Raw genomic sequence first — 25,202 nt, 5'->3', positions numbered from 1 at the left:
TTTTTGGTTTCCTTTCAAGTAATATAATTTTTTATTTAACAATGGTTAAAATATGATAAAATAAAATGCTTAGTGCAGATATAAATGATCATTTTTTGTTTTAACTTGCTACATTACTAATTTACATGAATTTTGATACATTCAAATATATTACCCCGGTCACCCTATTAAACGCAGCTGTCAGTTGAATAAAAAAAAAAGTCAACAACACCCACAAGAATTCCCATCAAAAATCTCTTATCAGCATATTTAATTGACGACTTTATTATTGATACACGTTGCAGGTGCGTTCATAATGCCTCTAGGCCGCATTCCATACGAGTCTAGTCAGCATGATGACTGTTAACAACCCGTTTCTGTACATTTGGTCGAATGTTAGTTTTGCACTGTTACATGGTTATTTCTTGTTGTTTGCCGATTAATGAGCGATTTCCTTGTATGATTGTGTGCAGGCGCAAATGACGAACCAGGCGTCTCCGGTGGAGGAGCAGGAGAAGCTGCTGGATGAGGCGCTGAACGTCGTCAAAGTCCAGGTAATTGTTTCTATTGAAACCTATTGCACTAAGTGGAAACGGTTGGTAGAACCAATTGAAGGGCGTTCATTCATAAATATTGCTTCTATAACCATAAAATATACCTTTCAAAGTTATCATAGCACTTTATTATGTTTATCAAAACATTGTCAAAATGTACTTATAATATCAGCTATGTTGCTTACTGCAAATCCAAGTTTGCATCTGTCTGGTCCGTATATTTCCACGTATTGTCTGTAATTTCCTGCTAAAATAACATAGACTTTTATCTCCAGAATCACCTAAAATGCAATATACGATAAAACAATCATAAATGGTTTAGTTAACATCTTGATGATGATACCCAATATCTTTAAAATATATCATACTAATTGTGACTTTATTCAAATAGATTTGTATAGGTAATAAGTTAATGTTATGCAGTTATGCCTACCAGATTTGAAGTTTTCCCTCAAATTCTTACAAATCACTCACTCGACCAGACTGGTCAATATTGCTTGCAAATACTTACAGCGCTATGATAACAGGTGGATAGTGCAATCTCAATTATAAACTTGTGCCCATGGGGTATGACACTCTTAAAAGCACATATTTCACTTTTACCTTTATAAAAAAATTAAAAATGACAAAATATAGGGGTCTCGGCGCCTAATACAATTTCATACCTTTTGGCGTCGAGACCCTTGGCCCGTGGGGTCCAAGTGCCCTTAAGCTCATGAAGGGCCTTTCAAAAAGGTTAGCAGAGGTCACCGGCGACCACAGAGCTGGCAGCTTCCTCGCTCAAAGAATTAGTCTTGCAATACAGCGAGGAAATGCTGCCAGTATCTACGGCAACATGCCGCAGGGGGATATTTTTTAGTATTTTATTTTAAGTTTAGTATTATTTATTTTTAGATTTAGGTTTTAAGTTTTATAGTTTAATTATGTTTTATCTGATGTAATCAATATTTATTTTTACTAATAAAGTTATATATACCTTTATAAAAGACTTCTTCATATTGTGATTACTCCATTCCCTCCTTGTGTCATATTCCTTATTTCTGAGAGAGATGGGAGATCTATATCTCTCCTTTGCGTCATGAAGAGCATCATGTATGTAGCTTGGTGTCAAGACTCGTCAGACCATCTAGTTGGACTGCAACCTCTTGGTCTCTTTCCATCAACCTTCCTATCAAGTTCGAAGTTATGTCCATTTCCAATAATTATTGTGATTACAGTTGTCATTGAATGATGGTTTCTTTGCAGGCATTTCAGATGAAGCGATGCCTGGACAAGTCGAAGCTAATGGATGCGCTGAAGCATGCATCCACCATGCTCGGAGAGCTGCGCACTTCGCTGCTCTCGCCCAAGAGCTACTATGAGCTCTGTATCCTTTTTATACAATGGCATATTAATTAGAGCAGTTTTTATATGATACACACACATTTATTTACACTGGAAGGGACAGTTAATATAACCAAGCATTACATTACATTGCAGAAACCAATATTAATTAAAACATAAATAATGCTTTAATGCTATTTATTGTGAATTCAATGGATATCTATGTCATGATAAAAATATTATGATATGAATTGCAATATTTAAGGGGTCATCCACTAATTACATCACACGTTTAGGGGGCGGGAGAGGAAAATTTGACATGTTGTGTAAAGGGGGAGGGGGAGCCACAAACCTTGTGACGTCACTTTAAGATCATCAGTATTCAATTTATGTTTTTATTTGTTTATTTTTTGTAAAGTTAAACAACAAATTATTTGAACAATAATCATTTATATTCGTTTAAATTTTTTTCTTAAGCCTTTTCCAGGCCGCACCAATCTACAAGGTTTTCCCAAAAAATCCAAATATATTCCAAATCATCCAGCTTTGATGATTCATTTGAAGACAAGTAACATTTCCTGAAATTGTAATTTAATTTGAACCTTAAATCGGAATGCTAAAGTTGAAATTCTAATGGCGCGTATGTGGTCGATAAATCGTACTCTGCCTGGAAAAGGGTTAATCGGTTTTGTGTTATTAAGTTACTTATATTTCTTTTCTGATAAAATATTAACCTTTTGAACGCCACGCCTATCGTACGCGGCGCGTAATCGTGAACCTTGTCGATACGCATGAAGGGTGATATTGGGCTGTAGCCGCGCACGTCATAATTATGACGTCTTTGGCGGTCAAAAGGTTAATAATACCTAATTCGAAAAATGTGACGTCACACCAGGGGGGGAGGTGTTTGGAGGTTTTGGGAGGGGTCAAAAAACCTAGAAATTCGTGTGATGTAATTAATGCATGATCCCTTATATATGTATAATAACAATGTTTATAATAAACATAAACAAACATAATTTATTTAAAAACACGTATTCCATGGTTACATTCATATAAAACACTTAAAAACAGTGATTGTTTACATGCCAATAGTGAGTGTTTACATAATGGGGTTGAGTATCCACAACACAAGCATTAATGACCAATTTACTATACTATAGGACTACGTCAATAAGCACGATTTTTTTTCTGTATTTCAAAATTTCATAACAAAATTTACATTTATAAAAAATAACATCCTTAACCCACCCCAGACATGGCTATAACCGATGAGCTCCGCCACCTCGAGCTGTACCTCCTCGAAGAGTTCCGTCGCGGTCGCAAAGTTGCCGATCTATATGAGCTCGTACAATACGCTGGCAACATCGTGCCGCGGTTATACTTGCTTATTACTGTGGGTCTAGTATACATCAATACGAATACTAGTCTTCGACGTGATCTGCTTAAGGTAAGTCTGTTTTCAATCAGATTTCCAGCAATAGATGACAATAAAGTCGACACGGGCTGTTTTGACGTAGCCAAAGCGTTTGACACTGTGAGCTTTTTGATAGTTCTAAAAAAACTTAATTATCTCGGAGTTAAAACAAAAGGATAGGTTTGGTTTATAACTAGTTGACAAATCCATCTCCCTGTACGAAATTAGAACCTGAGATTGGTGACTTCCCCTAGAATTTGGTATCCCTCAAGGGAGTGTTTTGAGGCCGACACTATTCATCATATATCAACAATATTTGCTCTAGGATCTGGTAGAGATGTGCCGCGGCGTGCAGCACCCGCTGCGCGGGTTGTTCCTCCGCAACTACCTGCTGCAGTGCACCCGCAACGTGCTGCCGGACTCACACGAGCCTGAGAACGAGAATGAGGGCACTGTAAGTTTTATAACCTATACTTAGAGCATCATATCTGTGTTTGGATTTGTTAGAAAAGTCTTGTTTTTTTTTTTATACTACGTCGGTGGCAAACAAGCATACGGCCTGCCTGATGGTAAGCAGTATCCGTAGCCTATCTACGCCTGCAACTCCAGAGGAGTTACATGCGCGTTGCCGACCCTAACCCCCTCCCACCCTCGTTGAGCTCTGGCAACCTTACTCACTACCTACCTTACCTTACTTTTTCTTGTAATGAACTTTGACCACGATTAGGTTTCAAGGTCTGATGATGAAGCCGGAATATAGGCACTGGCATTCCATGATGGAATATCGTATCATAGTCGTGTTTGCACTTGTGAGAAAGGTCACCTAATGGACTTTAAACACAATCAGGTTTATAAAAGCGTGTTTTTCTAGTGTTTTTTAGGGTTCCGTAGCCAAATGGCATAAAACGGAACCCTTATAGTTTCGCCATGTCCGTCTGTCTGTCTGTCTGTCTGTCTGTCTGTCTGTCTGTCTGTCTGTCCGAGGCTTTGCTCCGTGGTCGTTAGTGCTAGAAAACTGAAATTTGGCATGGATATATAAATCAATAAAGCCGACAAAGTCGTACAATAAAATCTAAAAATTTAATTTTTTTTAGGGTACCTCCCCTACACGTAAAGTGGGGGTGAATTATTTTTTTCGCTTCAACCCTAGAGTGTGGGGTATCGTTGGAAAGGTCTCTCAAAACTAATAGGGGTTTTCAAGAAACATTTTTTGATAAAGTGAATATATTCGGAGATAATCGCTCCGAAAGAATAAAAAAATGTGTCCCCCCCCCCCCCCTCTAACTTTTGAACCATAGGTCCAAAAAATATGAAAAAAATCGTGGAAGTAGAGCTTAAGAAAGACATTAAATGAAAACTATAGCGGACATGATCAGTTTAGCTGTTTTTGAGTTATCGCAAAAAGTTTTCCCTTCATAGTAAAAAGACTTACTTTAATTAGGTACTGATTATGCAAATTTGCCTATTTGTTTAACTCGGGTGAAAGGTACCGTTTCATCCCTTGGTTAACAATTTACTATACTTTAAGCTCCAGTTTAGCTTAATGTGACGGAAGAGTAACTACGGAACCCTACACTGAGCGTGGCCCGACATGCTCTTGGCCGGTTTTAATAATTAAATCGGCATTTGATATTATTAAACTATTAATTTACTATCGTAAATACAGTGACAGAAAGTGTAAGCTACTTTTGCCTTATTTTTTCAGGTTCGTGATGCGATCGACTTCATCCTGATGAACTTCGCGGAGATGAACAAACTGTGGGTCCGTATGCAGCATCAGGGGCATTCGAGGTAATATTACGTTTACTACATCATCTATAAAACTAGTCTTCTCTCTGTCAGACTTCTTACTGCAGAAAGAGTTGTCTGAAAACAGAGAAAGTTAAATTATTGTCTGCGAATTTTAGAATCCTAATTGAATCGGTCGAATGTTTCGTATTATTTGTATCCAAAAAAATAAAACTCATTTGATTTTATATTATATATTTTATATTTTAGATTATATATTGTTCAAGTTAATTAATTGATAAGTTGTATATGCCATCTAATTTGTATGTACAATAATTGAAAGTCCTAATTTTTCATATGAACGTATCAATATTATGTATTAGAACATACTCCCACGAACAGATGGCGTTACAGGTCCTAAACATCATCAAGTATATAAATAATAGTTTACTTCAAAAAATAACTTGCACTAACAATCTACATAAAAGGTACATTTTTAAATGTTTTTGACTAATTTTTTACTTTTGAATTTTTAATTCTCCCATACCTTTCGTCACCCGGTGCACTATACAGTAACTAACTGTGTACAGTTTGCCGACTTGGTATAATAGTTATTTACAGTACATATGGTGCTAACTTCCCGTACTAGTGCGAAAATTAGCATATTACGTTACTGTGTCGAACATTTAAAGGGCCATATGTACTGTAAAACGTTGTACGATACATGTGCGAATAGGTAATTCGCAACTCGTGTCGATTTAAAACACTCCCTTCGGTCGTGTTTTAATAAATCGCCACTCGTTTCGAATTTCCTATTTTTCGCACTTGTATCGTAATGTACTATTAAGATACAAGTGCGAAAAGAAGGAAATACCTACGAATTACGAATTTGCACGTGTATTGTACAACGTTTTATAGTACAAATGACCCTTTAAATTTTCAACATAATTACGCAATGTGCTAAAAAATAGCACCATATGTACAATAAAAGATATAACTTAAATTTGACAGGGACAAGGAGCGGCGTGAGCGCGAGCGCTCCGAGTTGCGGATTCTCGTCGGAACTAATTTAGTGCGGCTCAGCCAGCTCGAGTGCGTCACGGTGGCCGAGTACAAGCGCTGCGTGCTGCCCGCCATCCTGGAGCAAGTCGTGTCCTGCAGGGACGCCATCGCGCAGGAATACCTACAAGAATGTTGTATACAGGTATTTATATTCAATAAACACATGCTACATTCTTAATTCACACAAAAAAAAGCGGCCAAGTGCGAGTCGGACTCGCCCATGAAGGGTTCCGTACCATTTATGACGTATTAAATAAACTACTTACTAGATCTGGTTCAAACCAATTTTCGTTGGAAGTTTGCATGGTAATGTATATCATATATTTTTTTTAGATTTTTCATTCCGTTATTTTAGAAGTTACAGGGGGGGGGGGGGACACACTTTTTTTCACTTTGGAAGTGTCTCTCGCGCAAACTATTCAGTTTAGAAAAAAATGATATTAGAAACCTCAATATCATTTTTAAAGACCTATCCATAGATACCCCACACGTATGGGTTTGATGAAAAAAGATTTTTTGAGTTTCAGTTCTAAGTATGGGGAACCCCCAAAATTTATTGTTTTTTTTCTATTTTTGTGTAAACATCATAATGCGGTTCATAGAATACATCTACTTACCAAGTTTGAACAGTATAGCTTTTATAGTTTCGGAAAAAAGTGGCTGTGACAGAATCGGACAGACAGACGGACATGACGAATCTATAAGGGTTCCGTTTTTTGCCATTTGGCTACGGAACCCTAACAGACACAGTAAAGCCAGGGATACACTAGGGGACAAATGTGTCGTGACATGTGACGGCGACAAGTCAAGTCGATCGATTTCGCTTGAGATATAAATAATAAATAAATATTTGGGGGCAATCTAACTCAAATTGACCTAGCCTGAAACTGAGCAAAGCTTGTACTAATGGGTACTAGGCGACGATATACATACGTATATAGCTGAATACATACTTATATACATACTTACATAGAACCCATCAATGATATAGGGAACAAATATCTGTGCTCATATCTAGCGACATCTGGCGACACCGCGCGCCTTGTGACAGTGTCGAAGGAAGTCCGGCAACGTCGCGCCACTTCAGCCGAAGTCGCTGGCGTCACGTGTCGTGGGGCATTTGTCGCCTAGTGTATCCCTGGCTTCAAGGAATCCTGGTCAAGGCACCAATTGTAACGCCCCATAAGTCAAACCAAACAGTTGTAAAGGTTTTAAACTCTTGCCCACCAGACACTTTAAGTAAAAATCACATTAAGTAATGACGTATGGCACATAAGCAAGTTTGCACAAAAAAAGATACAAGAATATTTTTCCCAAAAAGGGAATTTTCTAGCTTGCCTAATCTTAAAAATTGTGATTATGTCATTAGATGACCGCAATGAAAATGTATTGAATGCGTCACAAATGCTGAAGACTGCCTGCCATCGTGGGGCAATAGTTTCCAAAATGCCTCGATGATCCCTGCTGAACTGCTATGAAGTTTATCAGCACAAAATATTAATTGTTTACTTGTTTATGCAGGTTTTTCCGGACGAGTTCCACCTGGCGACTCTCCAGCCGTTCCTGAAGTCCTGTGCCGAGTTGCAGCCAGGAGTCAACATCAAAAACATCATCACAGCCCTTATTGAGCGCTTGCAGCATTATAGCCAGGTATGATGAATAGCACAATAATATCAAGTTAACATATGTTAAGTGTTATTTATACTATTATAAAATCTTGCTGAGACATAGACACATGAAATTAGGGGTTAAATCTGTTAAATAGTCCAGGATCTCTAGAACTGTGTCGTATGCATAATTATAAGACCACAGTTTGACTTATGATCCGTATAGTGGTGTTCCTAAGCTTCAAGAAACCTGATGTTGCCAGGTTTAAAAGTGGTACCGTTAACCCCTATAATTTCTCCCTTGCCTTAACGTCTTCTCAGCTAATAATTTATATTTTCTCATGCTCTGAAAGTGGGTCGTTGTCGTTCTAAAAACTGTGCAGAAAATGATACGTTTCTGCTCTAGAGCACGTTTTTTACGATAAGCAATTAAAATTTTGCTTTTAAATGGATATTTAACCTGTAATTGTTAATTGAAAGTACCCTCAAGAAATACTACTGAATTTTATACTTAGCAGTGTTTTTTAGATGCACATGTATTATACTTTTCTCGTATTCGAAATGAAAAGTAAAGTGTTTGGAAAGGCACCATTTCAGTCTCGGACTATTGGCGCCCTTACTGCGTTCGAGCGCCAAACTTCCTCGATAGAAAGCCTTTCATCCTTTAGTTAATAATCGACTATTAATAACCGCAGATCAAAAATGTTCTTTTATATTGTAGGTATATGTCAAACATATTTAATCTTCTTCTTGTTCCTCGCGTTGTCCCGGCATTTTGCCACGGCTTATGGGAGCCTGGGGTCCGCTTGGCAACTAATCCCGGGAATAGGCGTAGGCATAAGTTTTTACCAAAGCGACTGCCATCTGACCTTCCAACCCAGAGGGTAAACTAGGCCTTATTGGGATTAATCCGGTTTCCTCACGATGTTTTCCTTCACCGAAAAGCGACTGGTAAATATCAAATGATATTTCGTATATAAGTTCCGAATAACTCATTGGTACGCGAGCCGGGGTTTGAACCCGCGACCTCCGGATTGCAAGTCGCACGCTCTTACCGCTAGGCCACCAGCGCTACAAATTATACAAGCACGTTACAAATGATTTTGCAGCGGAGCGAGAACGGAGTGAACTTCGTGGTGACGGAGGACGGGCAGGAGCAGCAGGTGCAGCTGTTCGAGGTGTTCTCCGACCAGGTGGCCGCCATCACGCAGGTACCGCCTTACCGTCGCTACCATTGTCTAATTATTGTCTAACATTATTTTATTTTATTTTTATTTTTATTTATAACAGTCATTACATGAAAAGATACAATAAATGGATTACGGAGAAGACAATCAGTGCCGAAACATTTTTCAAGTTATATTGTGAAAACATAGGAGTTGATACTGAGTGGTAAATAGATTCATCGTGCAACACAACAGATAGGTTTACAGCATTTAAACTGATCCTTTACTTTATATACACATATGTATATAATATATTTATATTGGAAACCTTCCGCTGTCAGTTAAGTTGCCGAAGTAATCCGGTTAACAGTGTAATTAAATGACAGTAAATAGGAAATATTAAATGATTTCTTACAATCTTTATCCTTCTGATACAACACACTCACACACACACATATATATGTATATCATTAGGTTTTACAACATTCAACGTTAAAATTATCGGGGATTTCAATAAGCAATTACGTATTTCGTTTTTAAAAGTTAAAGTGGATACATTAAAAGGGTTTATATGCAAAAATTGATTATTACACATTTCAGGCGCACGGGAGAGAAAACAATTTTTTGTGTATTTTTTCTTTATTGTATTTTGTAATCTAACTATTTTTGAGTTAAAACTTTTATTTAGCCCTTTTCTTATATACCGTATACTAAATGACCTGTGTGTCCGACCAGTTTGCCATTTTAGTACGAAATTAACTTTATTATAATCAGTTTGTGATCAACAACGCGGGCTTCGTCTCCTAGAACCATCGGTCACGAAAAAATCATGATAGATCACGTTGGGGGAGGGGCGGTATAAGATCTCACGTGTATTTTTCTACAGTGAAGGAAACTAAGAAAAAATAACTAACACATGAGTAGATAACATTTTGAAGCGCCTATAATAAATATCACATTCATAACGAAAATAGTAAAATAAACAAGATTTACTATACACAATACTATTTATCTTAACATTAGGTCTAATAAAAAAATTCTCTAAATACACGTGGGTTTATGTGGGGGGGGGGGGGGGGAGGATAGCCAAGAACCTCATCAGGGGGGGGGGGGGGGGTCAATAGTAGCCGTAAAAACCTCGCGTGATTTGTGCACAAGCTCTTACCAATATCTCCATTGCCATTTTGCTGGGCCGTCTTCCGTGACCACAGCTAGTGCCACGTGGCTGAAACGTCGGATAAAAGGTCAAATAATGACATTAAATCGCATTACAACCGTTAATAACATTAAATATGTGTACAACGCGAGAGTTTAAAGTGTTACAATAATTTTGTTATAAAGTTGTCAATTTGTTTAAACAATACGTCTCTCCAACAGAGCCGCACGGACATGCCTCCAGAGGACACGTTAAGTCTCCAACTGGCACTGCTGAAGCTCGCTCAGCGCTGCCACCCGGACCGGCTCAACTACGTCGACAAAGTTCTGGCACATACGGATACCATCTGCAAAGACATTTTACAAAACAGGTAATTCTTTGTGACTTAATTTGTCTCTTCCTTCTTCCTAACACAAAAAGAAGAGCGCGCGCTACTGGTAGCTGGAAGATCTACCGAAGACCCAGTATCTGCTGGAACCAGGACATTGAAGACCTGATGTCCGAGCCGAACATCATTGGAGAAATGAAAGCCGCCAGTCCGGAGGGGTGAAGATTGTGCAGTCTTTGGTCTCGGAGGCCAAGACCCACTTCGGGTCGCTGCGCCACAGCAGTAAAGTAAGTAAATTTATCTCTAAAACATACCTATAGACTTGAAATGAAGTAAATAGATCGTGGATCACGAATCACGAGCAATGTAAAGGGCTCGAAACGTCGAGATGTATTTTAAATTCATTATACGCGATGTATTGCGTGTTAATTCCTTAATTTCATGAATAAGTATAATCGCTATAACCGAAACTAATCGCGGTAACCGAAGACAATAGGAAAACATCGTGAGGAAACCGGACAAATTCCAATAACGCCTAGTTTACCCTCTAGGTTGGAAGGTTAGATGGCAGCCGCTTTCTTAAAAATTGGTGCCTACGCCAATCCTTGGAATTAGTTGCCAAGCGGACCCCAGGCTCCCATGAGCCGTGGCAAAATGCCGGGACAACGCGAAGAAGATGATGGTAACCGAAGACAATAGTTGACAATGAAATTAGAATCTATTTAGAAAGGAAGTAAGGTTGATTTCGTTTTGTTGTTTTAAATTATCCTGGTCATCTTCAACTTGGTGGTTCAACTTGGCACTCGAATACGTCGTCCGAAAATTACTTAGGGGGCGTCCATAAATTACGTGAGGTGTTTTTTTCAATTTTCTGACCCTCCCTCCCCCCTTGGTGAGATGTCGTGAGATTTTATTCAACCCCCTCCCCCGTCCCCCAATCTCACGTGAGATTTTTCAGAATGTGGGTTTATTACGTAAACGCGTTGGATTGTTTATTGTAAAAAGAAAAAACAATTTGGTTCGTGCTTTTATTTACGACTAGTTTAAGCATGTACATACAATTTGGATTAAATGGACCAAAATAGTATATATTTTTTTTGTTTCAATCAGTGCATAAATTGCGTGATATTTGTCGAGACCCCCCCTCTCCCCAACGTGAGATTAGATGAGATTTGACTCGACCCCCTCCCCCCTTTAATCATCTCACGTAATTTATGGACGCCCCCTTATGCATGATGGGGGTATAGAGTTGAACGGCAGGCATAAGGTCATTGGATATGCTGATGATCTGGGGCTATTGGCGCAAAACAAAGGGGACCAGGGGGCCATGGCTAGAATTGTGGAGCAGGAAGGGGAGAAGATAGGTCTCAGAATCAACCACCAGAAAACAGAATATACCCAAATGAAAAGGTACAAGAACACCAGAGCTGATAGAGAAGACCTAGTAGTCGGAGCAACCACCTACAAAGGTGTGGATCATTTTAGGTATCTTGGTTGCACAGTAACCGATACCAACCGAAGGGAGGAAGAGATAGATCTACGAATCCAAAACGCTTTAAGATGCTCGGCAGCGCTCCATCGAGTTTTAGTGTCAAAGCTGATCAGTAGACCAACCAAGATTCGTGTCTACAAGACTGTAATTAGGCCAATTTTGATGTATGGGTGTGAAGCTTGGACTATGACTCAGAAAGAAGAGAGCAAGCTCTTAGTGGCGGAGAGGAAAATCTGGCGGAAGATTCTGGGACCTATCAGAGATGAAGATGGAACTTGGCGTAGAAAGAATAGGGAGCTAGAGGAGCTGGTTGCGATGCCCAATATAATTGGCGAAATCAAAGCCACACGACTCCGCTGGCTCGGTCACCTAGCGAGGATGGTAGAGGATCGTGCCGTAAGAAGAGCGTATGTGGGGCATCCGGGTGGAAAACGTCCGTCTGGGCGTCCCAGATACCGCTGGAGCGACGAAATCCTAAAAGACCTGTTCGCCCTCGGAATACCCAACTGGCGTGAAGTGGCGCAGGATAGGGCAGACTGGCGCTCTCTTGTGTCAGAGGCCAAGATCCTGTTTGGGTCACTGAGCCAGTGAAGAAGAAGAAGAAGAAATTATCCTGGTCATGGCACCAAATTGTAACAAGGAATTTTATTATATTTTCACTGAAAATTCATTGTGCAGTCAGCTTCAGACCGAAGCTAGTGACCCCCCTGCATAGAAGTTTATATGCAAAGGTGCTTGTCGAATAGTATTGCCGACCGTACGTGTCCATAATGCGGTAACTTAACGTTTCTCAATTCAGTGACCAGAACACATATAGAGAGTGTGCATGAATTGTAGACGGCAGCACAGAAGCCCTTCATTGGCGCGAAGCATTATGTCAAGTTTCCATTTTTAGATTTGAGTTAGTAAGATGGCAGACCCTACTGCGAAATAGACCAGCGTGAAGTGTAGGGGGCAGCACCTGCTTAGAAGCGCCAATTGTTTTCGCTTTTGATTCGTGTCACGAGATGGCAGAAACTTCAACACGCACGGTCTCTATAGCGCTGTACAGCATAATTTCAGTGTATTTACTATATCATAATTGGATAAATTATTAAGACATATTGTTTTTCCAGCGGCAAAACGCACATGGAACAGAACACCCCAGTGTTCAAAGAGCTGATGAAGATCCTGAAGCTGCCCGGCGAGCAGTACAAGGACGTGCTGACCCTCACCAAGCTGCAGCACTACCGGCCGCTCATCGCGCACCTGCCGCACGCGGGCCGCGCCAGTCTGGCGGCGCACCTGGCCTCGCTGCTCATTGATGCTGGGACCATCGTGTCCACACCTGAAGACGTAAGTACGAGGATCCTGCAGCTGCCCGGCGAGCAGCACAAGGACGTGCTGACCCTCACCAAGCTGCAGCACTACCGGCCGCTCATCGCGCACCTGCCGCACGCGGGCCGCGCCAGTCTGGCGGCGCACCTGGCCTCGCTGCTCATTGATGCTGGGACCATCGTGTCCACACCTGAAGACGTAAGTACGAGGATCCTGCAGCTGCCCGGCGAGCAGTACAAGGACGTGCTGACCCTCACCAAGCTGCAGCACTACCGGCCGCTCATCGCGCACCTGCCGCACGCGGGCCGCGCCAGTCTGGCGGCGCACCTGGCCTCGCTGCTCATTGATGCTGGGACCATCGTGTCCACACCTGAAGACGTAAGTACGAGGATCCTGCAGCTGCCCGGCGAGCAGTACAAGGACGTGCTGACCCTCACCAAGCTGCAGCACTACCGGCCGCTCATCGCGCACCTGCCGCACGCGGGCCGCGCCAGTCTGGCGGCGCACCTGGCCTCGCTGCTCATTGATGCTGGGACCATCGTGTCCACACCTGAAGACGTAAGTACGAGGATCCTGCAGCTGCCCGGCGAGCAGCACAAGGACGTGCTGACCCTCACCAAGCTGCAGCACTACCGGCCGCTCATCGCGCACTTACTTCAAATTATTCATTAAATTAAACCGAAATTAAAATTATCAATTAATTTAAATGGTTACTTGTCATATTGGGTAACTTGTCATAGTGGGCAATAACTCTATAACTTGTCTATACCTATCTTGATGTTATCCCAGGTGGAGTCCGTGTTGTCCATGTTGGACGTGCTGGTCCACGACCAGCCCGACCAGCCCGCCAACCCGGACCCGGATGATTTTGCCGAGGAACAGTGGCTCCTAGCGAGGTAACACAATATTAATAAATGATAAATAAAACCATTAAATTCAAGTATCTTTTAGAGTCATAGATATGTTATTATACATTTATAGCTATGTTACATTTATTGACCGAGTGAGTGCGAAGTGTGAGCTAAGCGTCTCTGTTTCAAATTGGGTAAAAACACTTTCATATTCTCTCCTGGTCGCATTTCTAAACGTCGATTGTTGTGTGAGCATTCTACTAGCCTGACATGCCTATAACTATCTCGAAAATGCATGCTTATTAAATTAAAATACTATAAAGTGTTATAAGTTGCCTAAGGGAAAGGGTAAAGTTGATTCACACTATTAAATATGTCATCAATATCGTTTTAGAATCTAAGCACGTTATACGCTTTACGTTATAAACAAAAATTTTACTACTACGCCAAGGCCACGGGCGTAAGCGAGCTAATGTAAATTTTACTTGAAAATGTGAAGGTTACTTTGACAGCGTCCGCCATAACACCTACGGATGTCTGGCGCCGTGGTCACGACTATTTACGACGCATTTAGGTGTTCTTGGCCGTCAAAGGGTTAACGAGCTTGTGCAAGTGTTTAGTAAACGTTATAATTTCGTAGAAGTCTGACGTTTAAAATAACACTTTCACCGTCTGGGCTGTCAAAATCGACGTGATTTGACGACCGGTTTGGCCTAGTGGGCAGTGACCCTGCCTACGAAGCTGATGGTTCCGGGTTCAAATCCTGGTAAGGGCATTTATTCGTGTGATGAGCATGGATATTTGTTCCTGAGTTTTCTATGTATTTAAGTATTTATAAATATTTACAGTACATATGGGGCTACTTTATAGCACTAGTGCGAGAAGTAGCATATTACGTTACTGTATCGAACATTTAAAGGGCCATATGTACTGTAAAACGTTGTACGATACATGTGCGAATAGGTAATTCGCAACTCGTGTCGATTTAAAACACTCCCTTCAGTCGTGTTTTAATTTATCGCCACTCGTTTCGAATTTCCTATTTTTCGCACTTGTATCGTAATGTACTATTATATATTATATATATCGTTGTCTAAGTACCCTCAACACGAGCCTTATTGAGCTTACTGTGGGACTTAGTCAATTTGTGTAATAATGTCCTGTAATATTTAATATTTAAAATTTCTGGCAAATGATCTCGGTCCGTCTCTATGATAAAGTGTGTTGACAGGTTGATCCACCAGTTCAAGTCGCCGGGCGCGGACCAGCAGTACCTGATCCTGAGCGCGAGCCGCCGCGCGCTGCAGGGCGGCGGCGCGGCGCGGCTCCAGCACACCTTCCCGCCGCTGCTGTTCCACGCGTACAGACTGGCTGAGCAGTACAAAGACGAGAAAGATCAGGTTCCTACTCAAAAAACTACAAAAAAAAAATCTAGTGCTAACCACCAATTATCTGTTAACCTGTTGCTACCTGTGGGAACCTATAATTGGCTCTTTGTTATCTATATATAACTATTGTGCAATTTATAGCTGTTGGTTCTCCGAACAATGAATAAATAAATAACTGTACAAGTGAAAGTCGCGTCGCGTTAGAGCTCAACGAGGCCCCCGGGTTTAGGGTCGGCAACGCGCATGTAACTCCTCTGGAGTTGCAGGCGTACATAGGCTACGGAGACTGCTTACCATCAGGCGGGCCGTATGCTTGTTTGCCACCGACGTAGTATTAAAAAAAAAAGTCGTTCCGTCGAGGGTTCCGTACTAATTCAACTTATTTATTTATTTTACACAAGTTTATAATTTTTTGGATATTTTCCTGTATTTGTGGTGCATGATAATGTTACTAGCCAAGTTTCATAGTTCTAGGTCGACGGGAAGTATGCTATAATTTTTTAGCTAAAGGATTTTGACAGACAGAAAGACGGACGGAAAACAAAGTGATCCTAAAAGGGTTCAGTCTTTCCTTTTGAGGAACGGAACCGTAAAAAGAATGAAACGACATGTTTTCGTGAAAAAACTTATAGGAAATCCTGGTCACGGCACCATACTGAAAACAAAGAATTATTAATTTTAGCAGAGATGTTAGGTCTAAGAATAACACGCGCCCCGAGTTCGACAGCTGAAATAGACGTTTTACTGAGCCATATGTTTCTTGGACGCTTGACTATCAAACTTCATTTTTAGAGTACCGTACCTCGAAAGGGAAAAACGGAACCCTTATAGGGAGCGTGCCTGAACTGTAGGAGGCAGCACAGGAGCCGTCAGATTTTTGGCGCGAGGCGTAAATGTGATGTTTATTGTTCCGATGTAGCCCACAAGATGGCAGAACCTACTATGCACAAGAAAACACGTGACGTGTAAATGTGCATGTTTATGGTTCCGATTCAGGCCACAAGATGGCAGATCTTCCAACGCGCACGGTCCCTATAGGATCACTTTGTTGTCCGTCCGTCTGTCTGTCAAGACCCTTTATCTCAGGAACGCGTGCCCGAACCCTCGGTGCGCGACTCCGACTCGCATTTGGCCGGGTTTTTATTTGTGAGTATGTATCAAACTGATTACAGTAACGGTAAATAAATATGATTATCATCATACCCTACCCGATGGCATACAAAACTAGAATAATTTCTATACACACCACGCTCAGGAGACGCTAGTGTGTGGTGGCTGTAAGAGTGGATTCCTTTGTCGATTTAAAATCCTACGTTCTGGATGCTGTTTCTGTGCAGGACGAGATGTGGGAGAAGAAGTGTCAAAAGATCTTCCAGTTCTGCCACCAGAGCATCAGCATGTTGGTGAAGGCCGAGCTGGCGGAGTTGCCTCTGCGGTGAGCTTAATATCTTATACGTTTAACTTTTGCTACCAATTTACGGAAAAAAAGTACAGAAAACTTTTTAGATCACAATATACAGTTGCCAAAAATTTAATTAGCAATCTTGAGGCCTTTCTGTAGTGACCACATCTATTCGAATCCTGTTTTTTTTACTTTCGCTCGATAAAAAAAAATCACGGACATAGGTCTAAAACGCGCTTTTAAAATGTGTAACAATTTATGCACAAATGCTAAAAATATGAAAATTGTTTCTAAACATGCGCAATTTAAAGTTTAAGGTTCCTCATCGATTTATTTATTCTTAAAATGTACAACAAATTAAAATTCATAAACATGTTATCTGCGGTTTCTAGCACGCACATCCGTCTCGCTTTCGCTGTGAGAGTGAGAGAAGAACATGACCCTACGAGGCCTTACGAAAAAACATGATTTCGGGGTTCGTGGACAGTACCAGGCTGTACAGTTCGTATTTTCTTATTTCTCAGGTTGTACCTACAAGGAGCTCTAGCGATCAGCGAGATAGGCTTCGCGAATCACGAAACGCTCGCCTACGAGTTCATCGCGCAGGCTTTCTCTCTCTACGAGGACGAGATCCCGGACTCCCGGGCGCAGCTACAGGCTTTAACGTTACTCATTGCCACGGCTGAACAGGCCCGCTGCTTAGGTATTTAAAAAAATTATTAAAAAAAAAGATAGTTTGAAAAAATCCTGGTCAAGGCACCAATTTGTAAAGACATTATCGCTGGCGATGGTTTCAGCTGTTATTTTGAAACCTTAGCTATTGCAAAACTAGTCACACTTATAAACAATGAAAATGTGTCTGAAATACATGTATATTTTGACAGTTAATGATCCCTTTTATTTCATTTCGGGCAAGTTTTCTCGCTCTACGAGGACGAGAAGGTTCAAAATGCAAAGGAAAGGAACCTTTTTATGGGCATTCGAACGGCTAGTTAACGGTGTAAGTTTTGATGGTTAATATCTTCCATTGATTTAGTGCGCAGGAAAGGGGGGTTAGCACACAAATCACAGCTTCCAGTAACATTCCTTTTATTATATCGATACAAAGTATTAAATAAGATTAGAAACATCAAATGGAATATAACATCGGGCGACGGCATCCCGCCAAATCTTGACAGTTCTGTATGCAATCTAAAATGACCATAAACAACAACTCAAAATTATAAAGCCAGGTGCATACTACATGTCCCCCCCCCCAGGCGCGGAGAGCATGGAGCCGCTGCGCTCGTCGTGCGCGCTGGCGGCCGGCAAGCTGCTCAAGAAGCCCGACCAGGCGCGCGCCGCCGCGCTGTGCGCGCACCTCTACTGGAAGAGGGACAAGGACGGCGGCCCGGTGGGTATACTACATGTCCCCCCCCCCAGGCGCGGAGAGCATGGAGCCGCTGCGCTCGTCGTGCGCGCTGGCGGCCGGCAAGCTGCTCAAGAAGCCCGACCAGGCGCGCGCCGCCGCGCTGTGCGCGCACCTCTACTGGAAGAGGGACAAGGACGGCGGCCCGGTGGGTATACTACATGTCCCCCCCCCCAGGCGCGGAGAGCATGGAGCCGCTGCGCTCGTCGTGCGCGCTGGCGGCCGGCAAGCTGCTCAAGAAGCCCGACCAGGCGCGCGCCGCCGCGCTGTGCGCGCACCTCTACTGGAAGAGGGACAAGGACGGCGGCCCGGTGGGTATACTACATGTCCCCCCCCCCCAGGCGCGGAGAGCATGGAGCCGCTGCGCTCGTCGTGCGCGCTGGCGGCCGGCAAGCTGCTCAAGAAGCCCGACCAGGCGCGCGCCGCCGCGCTGTGCGCGCACCTCTACTGGAAGAGGGACAAGGACGGCGGCCCGGTGGGTATACTACATGTCCCCCCCCCCAGGCGCGGAGAGCATGGAGCCGCTGCGCTCGTCGTGCGCGCTGGCGGCCGGCAAGCTGCTCAAGAAGCCCGACCAGGCGCGCGCCGCCGCGCTGTGCGCGCACCTCTACTGGAAGAGGGACAAGGACGGCGGCCCGGTGGGTATACTACATGTCCCCCCCCCCAGGCGCGGAGAGCATGGAGCCGCTGCGCTCGTCGTGCGCGCTGGCGGCCGGCAAGCTGCTCAAGAAGCCCGACCAGGCGCGCGCCGCCGCGCTGTGCGCGCACCTCTACTGGAAGAGGGACAAGGACGGCGGCCCGGTGGGTATACTACATGTCCCCCCCCCCAGGCGCGGAGAGCATGGAGCCGCTGCGCTCGTCGTGCGCGCTGGCGGCCGGCAAGCTGCTCAAGAAGCCCGACCAGGCGCGCGCCGCCGCGCTGTGCGCGCACCTCTACTGGAAGAGGGACAAGGACGGCGGCCCGGTGGGTATACTACATGTCCCCCCCCCCAGGCGCGGAGAGCATGGAGCCGCTGCGCTCGTCGTGCGCGCTGGCGGCCGGCAAGCTGCTCAAGAAGCCCGACCAGGCGCGCGCCGCCGCGCTGTGCGCGCACCTCTACTGGAAGAGGGACAAGGACGGCGGCCCGGTGGGTATACTACATGTCCCCCCCCCCAGGCGCGGAGAGCATGGAGCCGCTGCGCTCGTCGTGCGCGCTGGCGGCCGGCAAGCTGCTCAAGAAGCCCGACCAGGCGCGCGCCGCCGCGCTGTGCGCGCACCTCTACTGGAAGAGGGACAAGGACGGCGGCCCGGTGGGTATACTACTATTAATAACGTTTATCTTTGACTGCTCTACGAAGCTGACATAGACGTGCCAAAAACTGGAGGCGTAGTTAATGATTCTTTTATTTTCAATGGAACTAAAGGTCTGTTTGTTATCACTTAAGCTAAGCTTAAGCTTATATATGTAACTGTTTGTTTCCTAAATAAATTTTTAAAAAAAAAGTTTTTGGCAAAAAATTCATTTTTGGTACAAGCTTTTATCGCTGACTACTTTTCTTTCTACAGGCAACTAATACTCATCGAGCCAATTCTAAAAAAACCCCAAACACAATTAGGTTGCATTGTTTTATCAGTATCACAGAGTTCCTATGTCCATCTGTCTCCATCATCAGATCAGCTCGATGGTATCATAATATTGCGCTGTCACCCGACTTACATATGTATACAAATTTTGAGCTCAATCGGAAACCGGGAAGTGGATCAAATTTAACTTGCAAAATTTGATTACAGACCCACAGACAACGGGACAGGTGAAACCAAATAAAAGCTTGTAATGACAGTATTTTTTTAAATCGTGTAAATCCATGTCTCGATATCGCGCGGCGAAAAAATCGAGCGCTCGCAGCGTTTTGTTCGCGCAGATGGGACGGATGTGTATATATTTCAGTTGGTTCGCGCGGCCGCAGACATGGATAATGGAAAGTGTCGTAATTTAATGAAATTACACGGCTATAAACAGTTTATATGGAATAGTATATGTGGTGATTATCGCAACATATCATTAAGAAATGATGCATGGAATGCTATTAATGCAGCAATGGGTCTGCCTGTAAACTTTTGACGACCAGTTTGGCCTAGTGGGTAGTGAAACTGATGGTCCCGGGCTCAAATTCTGGTAAGGGCATTTATTCATGTGATGACCATGAATATTTGTTCCCGAGTCATGGGTGTTTTCTATGTATTTAAGTATTTATAAATATTTATATATTATATAAATATTTATAAATACTTAAATATATAGTGGTCTAAGTACCCTCAACACAAGCCTTATTGAGCTTACTGTGGGACTTAGTCAATTTGTGTAATAATGTCCTTAAAAAAAACTGGTCGACCGTCGGATCGTTCGCCGCGCGCGGCCGTCGCGGTATAATTCAAGATTCAATAATGGCCCTCGAGCCAAAATACATATTTGCCGCGGTCGAACAACGCTCGCAACGCGATATCGAGACACGCCTTAACGCTTTCGGACCTAGATAATTTTTGAGTTAAAAATACGACTTAGTACTCGACTGCCGTCGGTCGGGTTAGTCAGTAGTGGGTGGTAGGGGCCGTCGCGCGGGCGGGAGTGACCGTGGTGCTGGTTGCAGTGGGCGCTGAGCGACGCGGCGCGCGCGCTGGAGTGCCTGCGCAAGGCGGCGCGCGTGGCCGCGCAGTGCATGGACGGCGCCGTGCAGGCGCAGCTGCTCGCCGAGCTGCTGGGCCGGTACGCGCTGCTCAGGACCCGGAGGCATCCCGGCCTCACCCCGCAACTCATACATACGGTAATATGTCATTCACCGTACATACTGTGCCTTATATGACCGTAGCCGTTTCTGTTATTCAGTCCCGCCTAGAAATCACATTACCCCACATTCAAATAAAGCTTCGATACTTAATATGACGTCTCGCAGACACCTACGCCTTGCAAGTATTCTGTTTGGTGTCCTGAATGACAAGAAACCGGAAGGTTTATACTCAAAAATATGGAAATATGTATTTTTAAGTATAAATATTCCGGTTTTTTTTCATTCCACAGACGGCATGGTACTATATCCACCAGGCGTTGTCTTTTAGAAACACACCCACACAAAACCGTCGCTTTTACGAGCTGCTTCCGGTATGGCGCAACCAAGTGCTGGAATAATATCCCTCCACCATTAAGATGCCTTAAAACAAAACAATCGTTTAAGTATCATTTTAAAATGTACCTTTTAAATAAACAAATTGCAGGAATTCCGCACGGGTGCTTGGTTGCAAATTACCGAATCTAGTCTATGTGTACAAATACTTTATATTATTGTAGGTCGTTTATCCTCCATATCTGATATAGTACTATACACCAACACGGTTTTTTATACTTCATACTACGACATTTATTATTATTATTTAATAGGCAAGCTACTAATTATTTTTGTTTATTTATATTCTTTTGGTACATCGATAATCTGTTCGTGATCTGGGTTCTAGCAGAATTATCAGTGCTTCACCCGAAAGAGTGGAGCATATTATCAATTACTGAGCCAGAACCCTTTTGTTTTGCTGCGACGCACTCAGCAAACCTGCCTACCTTTTAATGATACTCTTTGTTCTTTATTTTTATTTTAGTGTTGCTATTCTTTCTATTATTTTTTGTTTATATATATTTTTTATACTACGCCGGTTACAAACAAGCATACGGCCCGCCTGATGGTAAGTGTCTTCGTAGCCTATGTACGCCTGCAACTCGAGAGGAGTTACATGTGCGTTGCCGACCCTAACACCCCCCCCCCCCCCTCCCCTCGTTGAGCTCTGGCAACCTTACTCACCGGCAGCAACACAACACTATGAGTAGGATCTAGTGTTATTGGGCTGCGGTTTTCTGTAAGGTGGAGGTACTTCCCCAGTTGGGCTCTGCTCTAGATCTGGGACGACATCCGCTGTGCTGTGCCCTACCACACAAAGCGAGATGACATTCACAGTGCCCATACCTCTCTTTTGGACGTAGTAGTAAGGACGTACCCGGGTCCGGGACGGGTACATATGTGTATTGTGGCAAGCGATTTATTCGTTTCTCATCTATCTATCATTAGATTGTTGTTATTTCTTATGAAATCCTTCTGATTGTAAGATACATGAGGAAACAATTCAAAATTTGATTGTAACTTTGCTACTCCTGTGGATAAAATGCAAGTTCCCATCAGTTCTGGAAGAATGTAGAGATCCTTTGCGAGCTAGCTGGTTGACATACAGTCTACAATGAAGAGAACTGGACTTGGTCCTGTCAACCTGACGTCAGAATGGCTGGCCACTTTATTTTCAATATTTCTCTATTTTTAGCGAGGTACTAATTTTTTGATGTCACGTCTGAAAATGTCGATACAAAGTCCAAAAAAAATATGTATTCACGACCTTAGGGCCCATATATTAAGGTGTATACATATTTTTGGCACTTTATCGTCCGTATATCTATATTTTCAGACGTGATCATACCAAATCGTACAAAAAAGGTAGTAAAATTGGACTAACTCTCGTTAGAAATAGCTATTATGGACCCGTCATCCTGACGCCCACGTTTTTACCTACATTTGTATTTTCAGGTGATCGCGAAGATTCGCGAAGAACTAGGCAACGTGGAGGCGAGTGAGGAGGCCGAGCAGATAGCGAGGCACTTCCACAACACGCTGCGGCACCTGCGGCGCTCGGCCCCCGACTTGCCGGCCTTGGACGACGCGCTCTTACAGTAGACAGAAACATAGAGATACGAGCTAGCGGCCGAGCAAGAAGCGAGGTCGTCACAACACGCTGCGATATACCCAATATTCTACGTTCTTACAGGATCCTTTCCACATTACAAAAGTTAATAATTTATGATTTTAACATGCCTGTAAATAAACATAAAGTACGAAAAATTTGGCTTTGAAGTCCGTTAACGATATGATACACCGGTAACTCGTTTTTGACCCACACAGTAGACAGATATTTATTTTAGACCCAGACAGTGGGATGAGCTAGCGGCCGAGCAGAGCGAGACCCTTAGACAACACGCTGCGACATCCATAAACTGCGTCCTGCTTATTTTTCACGCAAAGCAACATATTTATCCTACTTTCGTAACCAACGTCGACATGAGCTTTTCATTTTACATTGTCATTAAAAAATATCTAATTATGTATATAGAAATATGTCAATATTAATTAATTTAATAAACTAAATGGTGGAAATGACACCAGTCACCCTGCCCATCGAGTTTGAAAATACTGGGGAAGCCCAACTGGGGAAGTACCTCCACCTTACAGAAAACCGCAGCCAAATAACACTAGACCCTACTCATAGTGTTGTGTTCCTGCCGGTGAGTAAGGTTGCCAGAGCTCAACAAGGGGGAGGGGGGTTTAGGGGCAACGCGCATGTAACTCCTCTGGAGTTGCAGGCGTACATAGGCTACGGAGACTGCTTACCATCAGGCGGGCCGTATGCTTGCCACCGACATAGTATAAAAAATAAAAAAATCTAATTATGTATATAGAAATATGTCAATATTAATTAATTAAATAAACTATACATTTTATAAAATGCTTTGATTGTTGACGATCAAGTTATTATTAAACAGTATTTTGGAAGATTATTATTATTATGTATGCGTATGCCCAAGATTTCTGGTTGCTTTTGATTATATTTTCTAGGTATTCTAGAAAATCTAATGGGAAATATCAAAAACTGGTCAGGGCATACCTCGCCTTAAGATGTAGCTGACTAAAATAGGCCAATGCGTTTGGCAAAGTTTAGGCGGTTCACACACTGAGCGGACCGACAGATTTAGCAATGTATGCTCCATTAGTTTGTCAATAATTTAATTTTGTTAAACACACTGGGGACATGGCGTGCGGGACAGGATGTCGCTCCGCCCGCCGTGTCAGATTGCGTTCTCAATGTGTGAATAGCCTTAGATCTGTAGCTGGTTTGAGAGAAAATATTAGTCTATATTATTCAGTTTTCCTTGGCATGGATAACATCGACTAATATTTTATAAGAATAAGCATTTGACCTGTAATTAATATTATTACGTTAGAAATATATGTAAATGGTTTTGTAAAAGCAATATTGTAATGTTAATGGAATAAACACAATTTATTTAAAAAATGTTTTTTTTTTTTTTTTATATTAAGTACTACAGTATTTTTCAAGCGGGATGGGTACACTGACAGGTGTCAAATCAATTCAATTTTGCGTTTTTTGTATTTAAGTATTTATACATATATGTCGGATTTATAAGTTGATATTATAGGAGAAGCCGAGCCGTCATCATCTGGCTCGCTCTGGCTCTCCATGTTGTAGCCGAGTTAATTTTACAACTCACTATTTATTTATACAATTATCACGCAATTATTTAATCAAAATACATAAACACAAAATAGCACATAATCTGAGCGACAAAACAAAGTGATTCAGGTGTGATACAGCTCACCCTTAGGACGCGTGGACAGGCCGGCGGCTCGAGCGAAAGTAAATCTTCCTCCGTTCAAAAACAAGCCAACCGGTCTGGCAACGGTCACCTGATTCACAGAAAGGTTAAAAAAGTCGCCAATAGATGGCGCACAAACACAGGTAACAAGCTAAGCCGCTTGTCACCGTAAATCATCTACTATAATTTCACCGTCCGCCGCTAGATGGCGCAGAAAAACATGACAGTAAGCAATCACAGATGGCGCTAATAGCAATTACGCCGACACGACCATCCTGCTGCAGGTCGCGCTCGACATGCTCTACAGGAGCTATCACACAAAACCAATCATCAGCCACTCGGCCAATTCGACATTGTAAGCTAGTGTTCATAGAAGGAGGCCCCTGTACTCAACGACTATGCAACAACAAGTAATCTCAGAAGGAGGCCCCTATCTTCAACGACTATGCAAAAATAAGTAATCTCATAGAAGGAGGCCCCTGTCCTCAACGACTATGCAACAATATAAGATCTCATAGAAGGAGGCCCCTGTCCTCCACAACTATGCATCAGCAAAATTCTCATAG

General features: G+C 42.8%; 1 protein-coding gene across 2 annotated transcripts; it reads left to right on the top strand.

Moving 5' to 3' along the window:
• The first annotated feature begins 23 nt into the window (after positions 1-23).
• LOC133530260 (vacuolar protein sorting-associated protein 35) lies at positions 24-24,314 on the top strand. Of its 2 annotated transcripts, none has more exons than XM_061868136.1 (18): positions 24-284; positions 453-533; positions 1,779-1,899; positions 3,113-3,306; positions 3,599-3,727; positions 4,979-5,064; positions 6,013-6,205; positions 7,585-7,713; positions 8,780-8,881; positions 10,214-10,362; positions 12,928-13,687; positions 13,919-14,025; positions 15,212-15,380; positions 16,706-16,803; positions 17,295-17,473; positions 18,030-19,468; positions 20,807-20,980; positions 22,775-24,314. In XM_061868136.1, the coding sequence occupies exons 2-18, from the start codon at positions 459-461 to the stop codon at positions 22,919-22,921; spliced, it is 4,251 nt and encodes a 1,416-aa protein (XP_061724120.1). In that variant the 5' UTR covers positions 24-284; positions 453-458; the 3' UTR covers positions 22,922-24,314. The 2 variants fall into 2 exon arrangements, with proteins under 2 accessions (XP_061724120.1, XP_061724119.1); XM_061868135.1 differs by having other exon boundaries at positions 24-374.
• The last annotated feature ends 888 nt before the right edge of the window (positions 24,315-25,202 follow it).

Source organism: Cydia pomonella, chromosome 22, assembly GCF_033807575.1.
Source record: "Cydia pomonella isolate Wapato2018A chromosome 22, ilCydPomo1, whole genome shotgun sequence".
Lineage (NCBI taxonomy): Eukaryota > Metazoa > Arthropoda > Insecta > Lepidoptera > Tortricidae > Cydia > Cydia pomonella.
Note: the sequence above shows the minus strand (reverse complement) of the source record. Positions and strands in the feature narration are given on the sequence as shown.